At 35.8% G+C, this 13,359-nt stretch overlaps 1 protein-coding gene across 1 annotated transcript; it reads right to left on the bottom strand.

Annotated features, from left to right (window-relative positions):
* Positions 1-6,765: 6,765 nt before the first annotated feature.
* LOC110464384 (leucine-rich repeat-containing G-protein coupled receptor 5-like) lies at positions 6,766-8,685 on the bottom strand. Its single transcript, XM_021519579.1, has one exon. The coding sequence runs from the start codon at positions 8,612-8,614 to the stop codon at positions 7,142-7,144; it is 1,473 nt and encodes a 490-aa protein (XP_021375254.1). The 5' UTR covers positions 8,615-8,685; the 3' UTR covers positions 6,766-7,141.
* Between the last annotated feature and the right edge of the window lie 4,674 nt (positions 8,686-13,359).

Below are 13,359 nucleotides of genomic sequence, written 5' to 3'. Positions count from 1 at the left end.
ATCGTTTATAAACAGAGGTAAATTTACTTACTTGCATTATCATATGAATTTCAACGAACATGACGAACGCGGCATGTAAACAGTTGCAGCTGGTCTACGGAGGCTGACACGTTCATAACAAACATCAAATCCCTCTAGAATGCTACTTACACATCTTACACCGACATACAAAATAATTGTTTAGGTGGTTTTCATCCTATAACTGAGGTATGTAACCGTCAACAAGAGCGTGAGGAGTCTAGTCAAATGCACAGGGACCTGAGAATTTGTTACAGCAATATTTTGACCTAAACTGAAGCGTTAAGAGTGAATTTACACGTTTTCGGGGTTTAGATTAATGCCATATACGTATACCATCATTGTAGGTGGCGTTTTTACCGAACATTTATATAAACCCCGAAAACGTGTAACATTACCCTGAACACCTCAGATTTAGGTCAAAATATAGTTGTAACAAATTATCTGGTCCCTGTGGTCTAACTCACTATCCGTCATAACAAACACCGCTCTGCCACAACGGGTGTCAACACAGATCTATACTTGTGATGCCAAATTGTCATTTCTTGAGTTCACATCTGCACTAGTAAACACTGTCGATAACCTTCTTAAAAGATCATCGCCCGGGTTATAGCTCATTCTAAAATTAAACCACTGTTTCTTCAATGGTTTCTTTACTGGTGAAGTCAGAAGACAAGCGAAGTAGTTGTGAGAACATATTCACGTAAATTAGTTTCGAAATCCCCGAAATGGTGTTGCGGTGTTACGTCGTACTATTATGCAAAATTCATGAATGGAATAAAACGTTCGTGATTTAAGTCATGGGTTTCTTTTCTTTCTTTTCGCTTACAGTAATTTGGAATTATAAGGATTGATCTGGATTTTTCCAACGATGGTGAATGTATAAACGATGGAAAATGTATTTGCACACTTCGGCCTTCGCTTGTCCAAGGACGCTCATGTAGTGAGTAAATACATTTTCTCTCGTATATACTTTAGTTGGCATTGCAAAAATCTACATTCAATCCATATATATATATACAAACCATGGGCACTGAAACCGAAAAAAAATCCAAGCCAAAAATATTCCAATTATATGTTAAAATTGAACAAAATGGTAAAAGTGCTTATTAAATCGTTCATAACTTCGCAAATTCAAATTTTGGCAACAACAGATGATGTATTTTAACAAGGATTTAATGTTTACACTGCAAAAATAAGTTCCAGCTACAAGGATATTGCCAACCTCGGTGACTGATATAACGCTAGCAAAGACAACCAAACAACACATAAATACAAAACATGGAAGCTACTATACGGTTAAGGAGAGAAGCAAGCGAAACGCAAACCTGTTGGAACCATAATTATACCCGAATTATTCGGTATTATCAGAACCATGTAATTACTATAAATCGTTTAAATTCATAACACAAATTCGGGAAATTTTGTTTATGTAAAGAACAAATCAATACAATTATGAAACTAGTTATAAACTTTTATCAATCACTCTCGTTGGCACAGATGGAAGCGCAAAGTAAGTGTTAATGGGAAAAATTGGAGAATCCGTAAAACTAACCTCCGCCGTCTTGGTTAAAGGCGAGTGCGTTAGCAAACTACCAGACTACAATTGTTTAAATTTTTGGTTTTGTTTGTTTGTGTTTTACGTTTTATTAACAGCTATGGTCATTTAAGTACGTGTCAGGTTTTTGATGTTGGAGGAAAGCCCCGGAGTTCACGGAGAAAAACCACCGACCTACGGCCAGGTACTGGCTACTGACCCACGTACTAGCAGCCAAGTGTTGGAGGGCTAGTGGTAGCAGAATATCAAACGCCTTAACCACTTGGCCACCGCAACCCCACACAAATGTTTAAAAATAATCCCCTAAAGTACAACTTCAAGCATTTGTGCCTTGCGAAATAGTGCTTATAATGCCAAAAAACACATAAGTTATTTACAGTGTTCGAGTAGGGAAGAAATCTGTACCGTGGGAAACCCTGTGTTTACAAGAAATTCAAGTTGAGTGTCTAGCGTCAAGCTACCTGGTGGGCCTCTGGTATCGATTATAACCCAGTGGTTTGTCCTAATGATACAGACAACACGCGTGTCTGTTTGATGGAAAGGCCTAAGATTGCATTTGAACAAAAATGTAAAAGAAAACATCCTGACTCTGTTAATGTAAACATCAAAGTATCAGTAATAAAAGTTATACTCTAATGTCAAAATATGTTTCACGAAAACTTTAATGTTTTGTAAAGGATTGTGTATTGCATCAACAGTAACAAGGCATTAAAATATCCGTGGCATAGATTTAGAATCTCAAGATCATTTCACAAACAATACAGCACACACTCGAAAAGTTGTTTGGGTTATAGTCTAAAAAGAAGCATGTGTTTGGTATCCACCTGGTGGAAAGTTCATGATGGTGAAAGTACTGAAAACTTCCTGCAAGCCATGAAAGGAACTTGACGAAATTCTTGAATCTTTATCCTTATTTAAGGGTCTCTCTGCAGAGATAATGTGTGAAGTGTTAAAGATATTCACCAGTAAGATCAAATTTTCTACATAACATTTTATTTGCAAGCATAATTAAAACAAGTAAAAGAAAAGAACACATGTACATTTATATATAGGGAGTGTGCATTTCTCTAAAATTAATTTATAAAATAATGACAATTCTTACTACTAGCACTTTTACCGATATATACAACATGTAATCCAACTCAAGATGTAACACATTATAGACTGTTAGGTTCATAAAATCAGGTGTAAGGAACTACTTTTCTGTATCAAATCGTTTCATTTACAAACAGTACATAATTAAAAAAAAAATAAAAAAATATTTGCACATTTTTTCTACGCTTGAACATTTCCTTTCTGTATTTATACATCAGTACAGTAATTCGCATTTAAACGACTGTCTTATCTAAGGTAATAGTTTTGGCGTGAAATCGAAATCCATGTTTGAAAAATAAACCCGAAAATCTCTAACACGTAAAAAAATAAGTCTATACAGTATGTATATAGCACATGAAACATATGATTTCTACAGCATGTCTAACACGTGAAACATAAGTTATATATAGTAAATAAATCAAGTGAAAAATATGTACTCAGCAGTATATATAACATGTGAAACAGGTTATATACAGTATATACTTCACATGATATAAATAATATATATATATATATGAAACATAGGTACTCTAAAAATTAAATCCATATGAAATAATCTAAAGTAGATATAACACGTGATATAAAAGAAATATTTATAAACATGTAATAAATGTAAAAAAATAAGTACTGTACAGTATCATAACAAGTAAAAGATATAAGTACTTTATGTGGTATATATATAATATTGTGAACTTTCAAGAAAAGATCATTTATCAATACACAATAGAACACTCGACAATGTTTGCTTTCGAGACATTTTTCAAATCCCGTGTCGTAAGGTATTCACACAAAAAATAGTTTAACTAACAGGTGCATCTCATCTTCCATTAAGGTGTGGTTTGTATACAATACAAAAATACAAACAAGCTAAACTTGGCTACAGAGATAGTTACGTAAACACGGTCTGTACGAGGCCAGCTTATCGTTCCCTTTCGCGGCTGTTTGTGTGTTTGGACCCTCGTCATACGTTACCAGATATGACTGTTGAAGCTTTGTTTCATAAACTCAGCCTAACAATCTGTTACACATCGTCCAATCAGAAATAGCTAGCATCTCAACTAGCACATGTTTTACTTTAAAACTTTCACCAAATATCAACATTTGTTGTTGATACGTCACGATTTATCAAAGGTAATTTTGATAAAAATTAAAAAAAGATATTTAATATCAAATGTCGTGTACGACAAATCCTCATTGTTATGTTGATAAGAACATAACCGCCCTCCATACCATCCACACTGCACATTTCTTTCTCTGCTTAGGTATACATTAAACCTACCCAAAAAATGTAAATAAAGACAATTTGTATTTGGCTCATTTTTTCCTCAAATAAAGGCGAATAGAGGCACTTTGTTAATCGTGTAGTAAAATACGACCATTGACGAAAGTGCATGCTTATTTCTTTTGAATTTTGACATTCGTTCACAGGATTTGTTTGTGAAAAAACACAGCATTGAATATTATAATGACTTATTGTCGTTTGAAAACGTCCATAAATACTCACTCAATGATATCATAATTATCTGCCTAGTCCTCATTAAATGACTGTCTCCTTTTGACAAAATTCTGATGGGGAGACGTAAAATCTTTTAAACATCTTTTAAAGGAGACAATCACTTACAAAGGGTTTCGGGCTGAGCTATGGCATTCGGATACTTTGCGGAATAATGAGATTTAACTTTTAGTTATGCAGAAACCCATTTACTCTCCATACTGTACTGACTTAAACAGAGTGTCTATGAGGGGAATACATGTAGCATGATTGATATTCTACTCTTGATAAATGTTAATCATATCTTGTATAACGGAGCATGGTTATTGTGATCGGTGGATCTCTTACAAGATATAATGTTAAAATTGGCGTCTCTATGATCATTTGATAAATGCACATTCAATATATCAAAAATAAATTTTATTAGCATATTTAATCAATCTTGAATACATTCTGCAAACTGAAATAACCTATGCAGGTTAGGGTAAATAACATGTCTGCTTTATCTCACTGTATAAATAATACCAGGGGCCCTAGCAGAAACAAGATTGTTCTTCTGTGTTGAGAGAACACTGAAGAAACAAATTTGACCTGTACATGTACCTCCTTCAACACATGAAAGGCTTTCACTCCTGCATAATTTTTGCCGGTATCTCCCTGGGCAACCGATTTTTTTTATATGATCTTAGTAATTTCAAGATGAATTGAACAAAACACTGAACTGCAAAATAAGTAACAAAGCAATTAAAAGCAAATCCATCTAACAACAGATACAGAGGCAGACTTATTGACCTGGTAATGATATGGATATGGATGAAAACCCGCCACTTAACCGAATGCACTCGAAACCAGGTCTCCAAAAATGCAACCTTTATGAACATCACACAAATGGAAATATGGGCTCATCTGTTGTTTCAGAAGATACTAATCTAGTACCGGAATGGCTCTATGTAACGGGTAGTCAAACATGGCTAAACCACAAGAGAAAGGTGTGATTTCGAGTGCCGGATGCCAAGGAATTCAAGATAATTCGTTAATTTTTTCCCACATACATGTTTTTTAAAACACTATATTGAATTGTAAATGTTCCCAGTGTAGGTATTACTTGTAACGCTAATTCATAGATAAGACATCGACAAAAGAAAGATCACTGAATTATATTTAAAAAATAATATTTTCGTAACGTTTATCATAGTGCAATGTACAAACAGACTGAAAAAATTCCTCTGTTTATTTGCAGTTATTCTTGATTTGGAAAGATATCCTTTTTGGGAGGGAAAGGAAGTTATCAACGTTTACGTCTCTACTTAGTCGGTGAAATCGTCAGTTCTGGACAGAACGACAAAATACAATAAAATATAAACATGTCAAGCAACTGTTTTATTTACAAGATTGTAAACTAATAATTAAATCACATAACATACGACACGCCATAACAAGGTTATAAAATTACAAAACGTTACCCGGAATAATATTTCTTGGATACAACACGAAGCAAAACAAATGTGGTCAAATTTAAAATCTAAATTAAGGATGTTTTTACAATAATTCATTGTTTGAAAAAGGGCGTTTCATGATTATTTTCCATTATCAAAAAGGGGATTAACGTTCGATTAATTATCAATAGATAATCTGAGTCTAAAAATGTGTGACGAAATAATAAGCAGTAATTATTATAAACAATAATTAGTGTGTTAGAATAATTTCACCTGACATCTTATTGTACGGTCAAACCGATAAAAAAATGCAGTTCATAGTTGATAACTGTGCATTTGGAGTACGCGAGTTGTGCTCTTTAACTTCCCGGAAAAAAGGGAGAAAGAAAGGTTGACCCAACTCTAAATACACTTTTTAGCAATAAAAAACTGTTCATGCTCAAATTTTGATCAATAGCGATAATAAATACAGAAACTGTCAATTTAGTGATAAATTCAACATTTATTGAGTTCATAGAAAAGGTGTTATTTTGCTACTGACATGTCGATCCGATTTTTGTTTTTGATTTTTTTAAACCTACCTCCTTTTTCTCCATATCATCATTGGTTTTTCCCACCTCTCTTCTTTTTGTCTTTCTATTCTACATTTTTTTCTGTTGTTTTTCTCTCATTTCTTTTTTCTTCTCATATACACGAAATTGGCATTAACAAAAATAATTTTAAAAATTATATCTGATGTAGGAAAATAGTTTGAGAGACTATGAAAAGTGTAATGTGATACTTTGGTGGATTAACACTCACGTGTGAAATATGATTTATGACGTTGAGTTTGCTAATTATGATAATTACTGTGCTAATGATAATGTCTACTATGCTGAAAATGACGTTATCTGTGCAAAGATTCCGATTGTACGGAAGAAATAATTGATGGTGTTGTTTAGTTGTGCTGATGTCCGTTGTGTAAATGACGATGGTCATATGTCCTTATGCTTATATTAAATATGTTAATGATGATTCAGATTGTGCCATTGGTGATATTGCCTTAACCGACAATATTGATTGTGCATCATGATGATGATGATGATGACGACGACGACGATGATGATGATGATGATGATGATGATGATGATGATGATGATGATGATGATGATGATGATGATGATGATGATGATGATGATGATTTTGATGATGATGATGATGATGATGATGATGATGATGAGTGTGTGTAAGGGAGTATGAAAATGATAAAGCTTGTTTTTATATGCCTATTATGTCTTATAAATCATGAACAATTTTGGAAAAATAATATGACACATAAAATGCATGGACTGCTTATGCGGCATTTCCCAATCTAATGTGGTGCGCTAATAAGAGCTATATATACAGCATTACCAAAGCCTCTCGCCATTGGACGAGAGAGAGGTTCGAGTCCAGTAGAGGATACTGGGACGGTAAGCCCATTTCTTTAGTCATCATTAATACTTTTTAATCCGATATTCAAAATGTGAAATTCCTTTCATTTAATGTCCCGAGAACCAATTTTCAAGTTGAAATGTATTTTGTTGTCCTCACAACAAGAAAGCATGTTAAGATATTTAACGTCAAGTTCAGTACGGCCCACGTGACAGAGGTGGCGCCACTGGCCCCTCCATGTTGAGAACCTTTTGTACTCGATGTCGTCTGATGTTGCATCGCCGACGCTCTTGACACCGAATGTACGGCTTGTGTTGTTTCCATGACTACGGAAGATGGCACTGTGGTACTCGTGCTTGGGAGAGTACTCGTGATTGATTTAAGTGTGGTAACGGGGTTCGTGGATAAAAGGTCAGTTCCGCTCTGTGACGAAGGTGTGTTCCGGATGTATTCAGAAGGTTCCATTGTGGTTTTAGTTGACTTACTAGATGTTGCCGTACTTGCTGTCATGTAATCAGTTTCCCCTCTTACTGAAGCTGTAGAAACGATCACATTTTCTGATTTACTCAAAAAACTATCCGAGGACAACAAAATTGTTGATGTAGACTCTGAAGACGCCATATCGGTTGCTTCTGTGACGTTATACATATGAGTTGAGGTCACGGCAGGCGAAGGTGACGTTTGTTTGGTATGTGTCGTCACTTCCGTTGTTGATGACAATTCATCATCGGGGCAAATGGCGTCCTGTCGCGTACAGTTCATTACCGGAAGTGTAAAGTCTTCTAAACTAATCTTGACATGTCCATTTGTGCCAGGAATAATACAGAGGTTAGAAAACGACAAAACATTGGTCAAAGCAGGGTTGTTTATTATCCAGGCCAGGTCACAGTTACAAGATATCGTGTTTTTGAAAAAGTACACCTGTATTGGATTTGTCACAGCCGGGATGACACTATCGATATTGCCACACGCGAGATCATCAACATTATTGGCGTGAAACCCAAACGAGCCTATCCTATAGAAGTTATGGAAGCATCGAGAGGCCATGGATGTTATGTTACTCATACGGAACAAAATCATCTCAACATCGGAGATATTTTCAAAAGCATGAGTTTCTATCCGCTCGATCGTCAGATTGGCAAACACAAATGCTTGCGCATTCCGGATGTTCTTAAAGGCATTAGATCGTATGGTACGTATGGACGACGACTGGAATGTCAAGGACAGGTTATGGAGATCACTGAAGGCGTGGTCCTGAATCTCTCCTATCGATACATCATCAAAGAAGACTGTTTGCAAGTTGTTAAACCCACTGAAGGATGCCCTCTCTATCGTTCCCACTGAGCCTCGGTATATCTTGAATGTCTTTAAGTTAGTCAGCCCACGAAAAGCATCTGTTGGTATTCTGTCAAAAGTGACATCATGGAAATGCAAGTCCTCCAAATTTTTGGGCAACTGAACCGGAAATGTCGTCAAGTTATGACATCCCAAGTATTCTTGGGAACAGAAGCAGCCATTTATTTCACAAGAACCGCAGAACGACAGCAGTACCGCATTGGTCAATCCCAACACAAAGGTCAAGGTAAACTGATAGGACCGCATGACTGGAACAAAATGAATAACTGAAAGACTTGCTTAAAACTGTATGTAAAAGGAAAGTCTTTAAAAAAAGAATACTGTGTTAATGTGTGTCCAATGTTATAATTTATTTGGAATAACTCGTCTAGATAATGTTAGCACAGGATTACACACAAAATCAATTAAAGTGCGTTAGCACGTTATGATCATGTGTCTGGAGTCCTTTTCAGAGTTATGGCACATTGTAAAAGAATTTCACCCATAATGTCCATTGAAATTAATATTAGAAATCAATATTTGTTCTTTAAATTTGAGGAAGTGTTTTATAAAATATAACAACACCGGCCAGTAATCTCCAAAAATGACATCGATGATTATGACGTCACACTTGTTGTGACATCAATATCATAACTCGAGAGGTAAGTTTATGATCTTAACTTATGATCATAACTGATCATGACTTAGGCTGGTTTATACAGAAGCAATGCAGAGACAAATTTGAACATTTATTTATATTTGATCTTTTTGAAAACTAAATGTAGTGACGAATTTTAAATATTTAAGGATTAACTTGAATATATTTTTTATGTTATGGAGATATAACACAAAAAAACGGAGTGTACTCTAAATAAAACGCGAAGCGGTTTATGATGAGAGTACACTCCGGTTTTTTGTGTTATAGCTACATAACATAAAAAATATATTCAAGACAATCCTTATAATTTAATCTACCATACACAATCCCTGTGGAAATCCACTTTTATTGATGGACTCTTTTCTCTTAGAAATTATTACGCCGTTGTATTAGCCAATCAAAAGCGACGTTTCAAATGGCGACGTCATTTTTTAACGTTATGGGTTGATAACATAAATTGTTAAGCCAATGAAAATGCTTGTTACAAGCAAGATTAAATTATAATGTTATAGCCGTTAATTTTTTTCTACATCCAACGATTTAATTCTGATATCATGATATCATAATGATGCTAAGGAAGTAATAATGACGTCAACAATTTGGCAATAATATTTATAGCGCAAAGTTTACTTTAAAGGACTGACAATGACATGCATTGGTGATAGCACAATGCATACAACACATTTATGTCCAAACACATTCCATTTTCTATTTTAAGCGCAGCGCTTGAATTAGCGTATTAGAGATAGCGCGACAGAAGGAATTATAGAAATGTTACTAAAAATATTCTATACAATCTATACATACACTGTTGTCATAAAATATTGATATTTTGTCTTCTCTTTAGTCAGTATAAATAACATTCTTCTACACAGGATAGTTTGACTGTTCATTTTCCTTTTGAATTGTTCATTTTAGATTTTATGAGAGGATTTGTTTCTTTAAAATAAAATTGTTTTTAATTCATTTAGGATAATATTGAATTTTGCAGCGTTTTCTTCATTTTTATAATTTAGTAATCTAAAACCTTTGCAGAGAAGCATAAAGTATTTTTTATAAAACGAGATACTTACCGAAAACTGTGTTTTGACGGTCTGATGTCCTTTCTCTGGGTCACAATTACCGTGTCAATGGGCACTTAATCAGTCGGGTGGTCGTATTTATACCTCGCTATCGTAGAATCTCGCGAGACCGGAAGCTATCTTTCGTGTGTACCTGATACGGGAATGTTAAGTGAGAACGCGGTAAATTGATGTCGACACAGTGTCGCCCTCTCACGGACCTCCTATCTCAATGCCATTAGAAACTCCCCTTCCACCATTATCGTCTATTTAAGGTTGTCATTTTGTACTAATGCTTCTGCGCAATATGTGATGTTGCCAAGCAATTCGACAAGTTTGAAGTTGTTTTATCATTGTTTTTGTTTGTATGATAACAACGTGGGGTTGGCGATACGGTGGGAATACCCGGTCCTGTCGCAGTCCAGTGTAGTGTATCAAATGGTTGTGGACGGATGATAAAAAGATGTGGCTAGCTTCATGTTATTTAGGGTCAAGTGCCGCTCAAACAATCAATATCGTGTCCTTTTTAAAAAACCCAATAGTTAAGATTGAAAAAGGTGAAAATGCATTTACTATTTCAATATTGCAGATGTACATATACTCTCCAACACATTGGCTTTGACCAGAGACGTATATATTACATATATATGTAAAGGGGCAAAGAAGTAATTCCAACAGTGTGGACAAGTTTAGGTTGTCAAATTTTCGGAGCGATCCGCTGCTTTTTCAAGACACACTGAAACAGAACAGTTACATGTCCATATACATCATATTACAAGAAGATAGAATTGATATACTATAATTGAAAATATAGGTAAAACATAATTTGATTGATTATCGGCATTTAGCTGGCTCTCAGTGATTGGTCAAGTTGATTTAAATATTATGACAAAATGCTACAATAAAATGTACCGTCTATATTACTTCTTTGACCCTTACATATATATGTAATAAATACGTCTCTGCTTTGACCGAAAAAATCAGTTTCTTTAGATGGTCATTTCAAATGTACCCACGATGAATAAATCGATAAAGCATTTTATTGTAGCATTTTGTCATAATATTTAAATCAACTTGACCAATCACTGAGAGCCAGCTAAATGCCGATAATCAATCAAATTATGTTTTACCTTATATTTCCTACCTATTCTTTCTTTGCTACCTTCACTTTCTTCCCTAGCTATCCCTTTCAAGTGACGTCACCTTCTAATTAGGCACCCATCTTTACATGACCCTGACTGTACCGCGATAGAACACCTGTTACTCAAAACCTGTATATATAAGGAAACTATAAACGTGTTCAAAATATTTGCAAAAAATGAAAATTATATTCATCATCTAATTGCCAGTGTTGTAATTACGTCGAAATCGGATGTACGGTGAATAACAAACAATCGAACAACACCCTACTCTGATGATGCCAGTTTCACCAAACATAACTGGCAACGCACTGTTGATTCAAAACTCTCCATTAGAGAATCGGAGACTGCGTTGCAAAGAGAAGGTCGTCTTCTCACGACTTAGCACAGGGCATACATATTATACTCATGTGTCCTTGTTTCGGAGAGAGTATCATCCCTTTTGCCATTTACGTGTCCCTGCATGTAGGGAGTAAGAATTGTACCTGCTGCCCCAATTGCATGATCGTGAGAGGCGACTAAAGTTGGGATCTAATCTTTTCTATTCTTTCTAAACAACTTTCTTCTTTCTAATGTCTCCCTTGATAATGCCTCACGTTTGGCCTTTAGTTGAGCGTTCGCCCCTGTGAGGAAGGCTTTGGGTTCTGTCCCCTGGCCGAGACATACCAGAGCCTGTAAAAATAGTAGTCTCTACTCCTGCTTAACGCTCAGCAATTTAGGAGTGGGACGACTGGTTTGCCCGTTGTCAGTCTAATGTGACCTGGTGGGGTGTCCTGCTGGGTGTCTTCGGCAGTATATGTTTCAATGAGGTAGCACTATAAAGTCGGCATCAGTTCCGCGCTATCACAAGGAGACAAACACAAACATATCGCAGCTTCCCAAAACACACACACGTACACTGCACGCATGCATCTTGCACACAGGGGAGGCCGTCCTTAATTAAATGACCATAGCTGTTGATAGGACGTTAAACAATACTAAACCAAACTAAACTAAACCAAAGCCGTTGATTCGAAACAAATATTATGATATGCCTGATATGAAAACATTTTCTATACAATTAATTTGTCACAGAATTAAGAATACCTACGTGAAAGTTGGCCTATATCATAAATGTGAATGCAGAAAACAATTGTTACAATAATGTTCTGACCATTTCTCTGTATACAGAAGTAAACATTTACCATTCAGTTTTCTATTAGTGTATTAAGTTTTGTAATTTTTTCTTATTAATATTGTCAGGCCCACCCCTGCAGGTGGGGGATCGGGAAATAAAATACACCTGCTGTTACCCACTGCATGTATCGTAGGAGGCGACTTATGCGGGAACCCCTGCAGAATTGTGGATTTGCGTTGGTGACACAAAAGCGACCAAAATAAATCTGCTGCGCCCATTGCAATGTTTGGGATCTTTATCTTTCTTTCTTCGTCTAACTACATTTTATTTCCTAGCGCCTTGCTCGGCAACACCTCACTTTTGGTCTAAATGTTGACCGTTCGCCCAGGTGAGGAAGGTAATAGGTTCTGTCCCAAGGCCGGGACATACCAAAGTCCTTAAAAATGGTATTTGTTATTCCCTGCTTAATGTTCAGCATTAAGGAGAATGGCAACAACTGGTTCTCCCGTTGTCAGTTTAATGTTGACCGGGCGGAATGCTGTACTGGGTGCCTTCGGCATGGTATTTCAGCGAGATAGCACTATAACGTGGGCTTCAGATCCGCGCTATCACAAGGAGGCAAGCACAACAACATACCCTGTCTCCTGCATAAACACACGCAAGCACGCAAACACTACACACATGGAGGCAAGTCTTTAAATTACCTTTTCTGTTAATAGGACGTTTAACAAAATTGAACCAAACCAAATCTATTGTCAGGCCCGAAATGATTTTTTTCGTTGTTAGGCCGTTAATCAATTAACAAAAAAAATATTCAACTACGTCTACGTCGTAGTGTAGTTCTTTATCACTTTCTAATTGTGTTGTGTGTGAAACCATTCGTCCCGATTTTGATGGTGTGTTTTTATATGTTTCTCCTGATGTATTAATTTTAACACTACAAGTCTGGACGTTTTACTTGTAGTGATACGCATACGGTGTAATGTCATTAGTCCGGACGTTTTACTTGTAGTGATACGAATAAGTGTAATGATATT

This window comes from Mizuhopecten yessoensis, unplaced genomic scaffold, assembly GCF_002113885.1.
Source record: "Mizuhopecten yessoensis strain PY_sf001 unplaced genomic scaffold, ASM211388v2 scaffold10985, whole genome shotgun sequence".
NCBI classification, from domain to species: Eukaryota; Metazoa; Mollusca; class Bivalvia; order Pectinida; family Pectinidae; genus Mizuhopecten; species Mizuhopecten yessoensis.
Note: the sequence above shows the minus strand (reverse complement) of the source record. Positions and strands in the feature narration are given on the sequence as shown.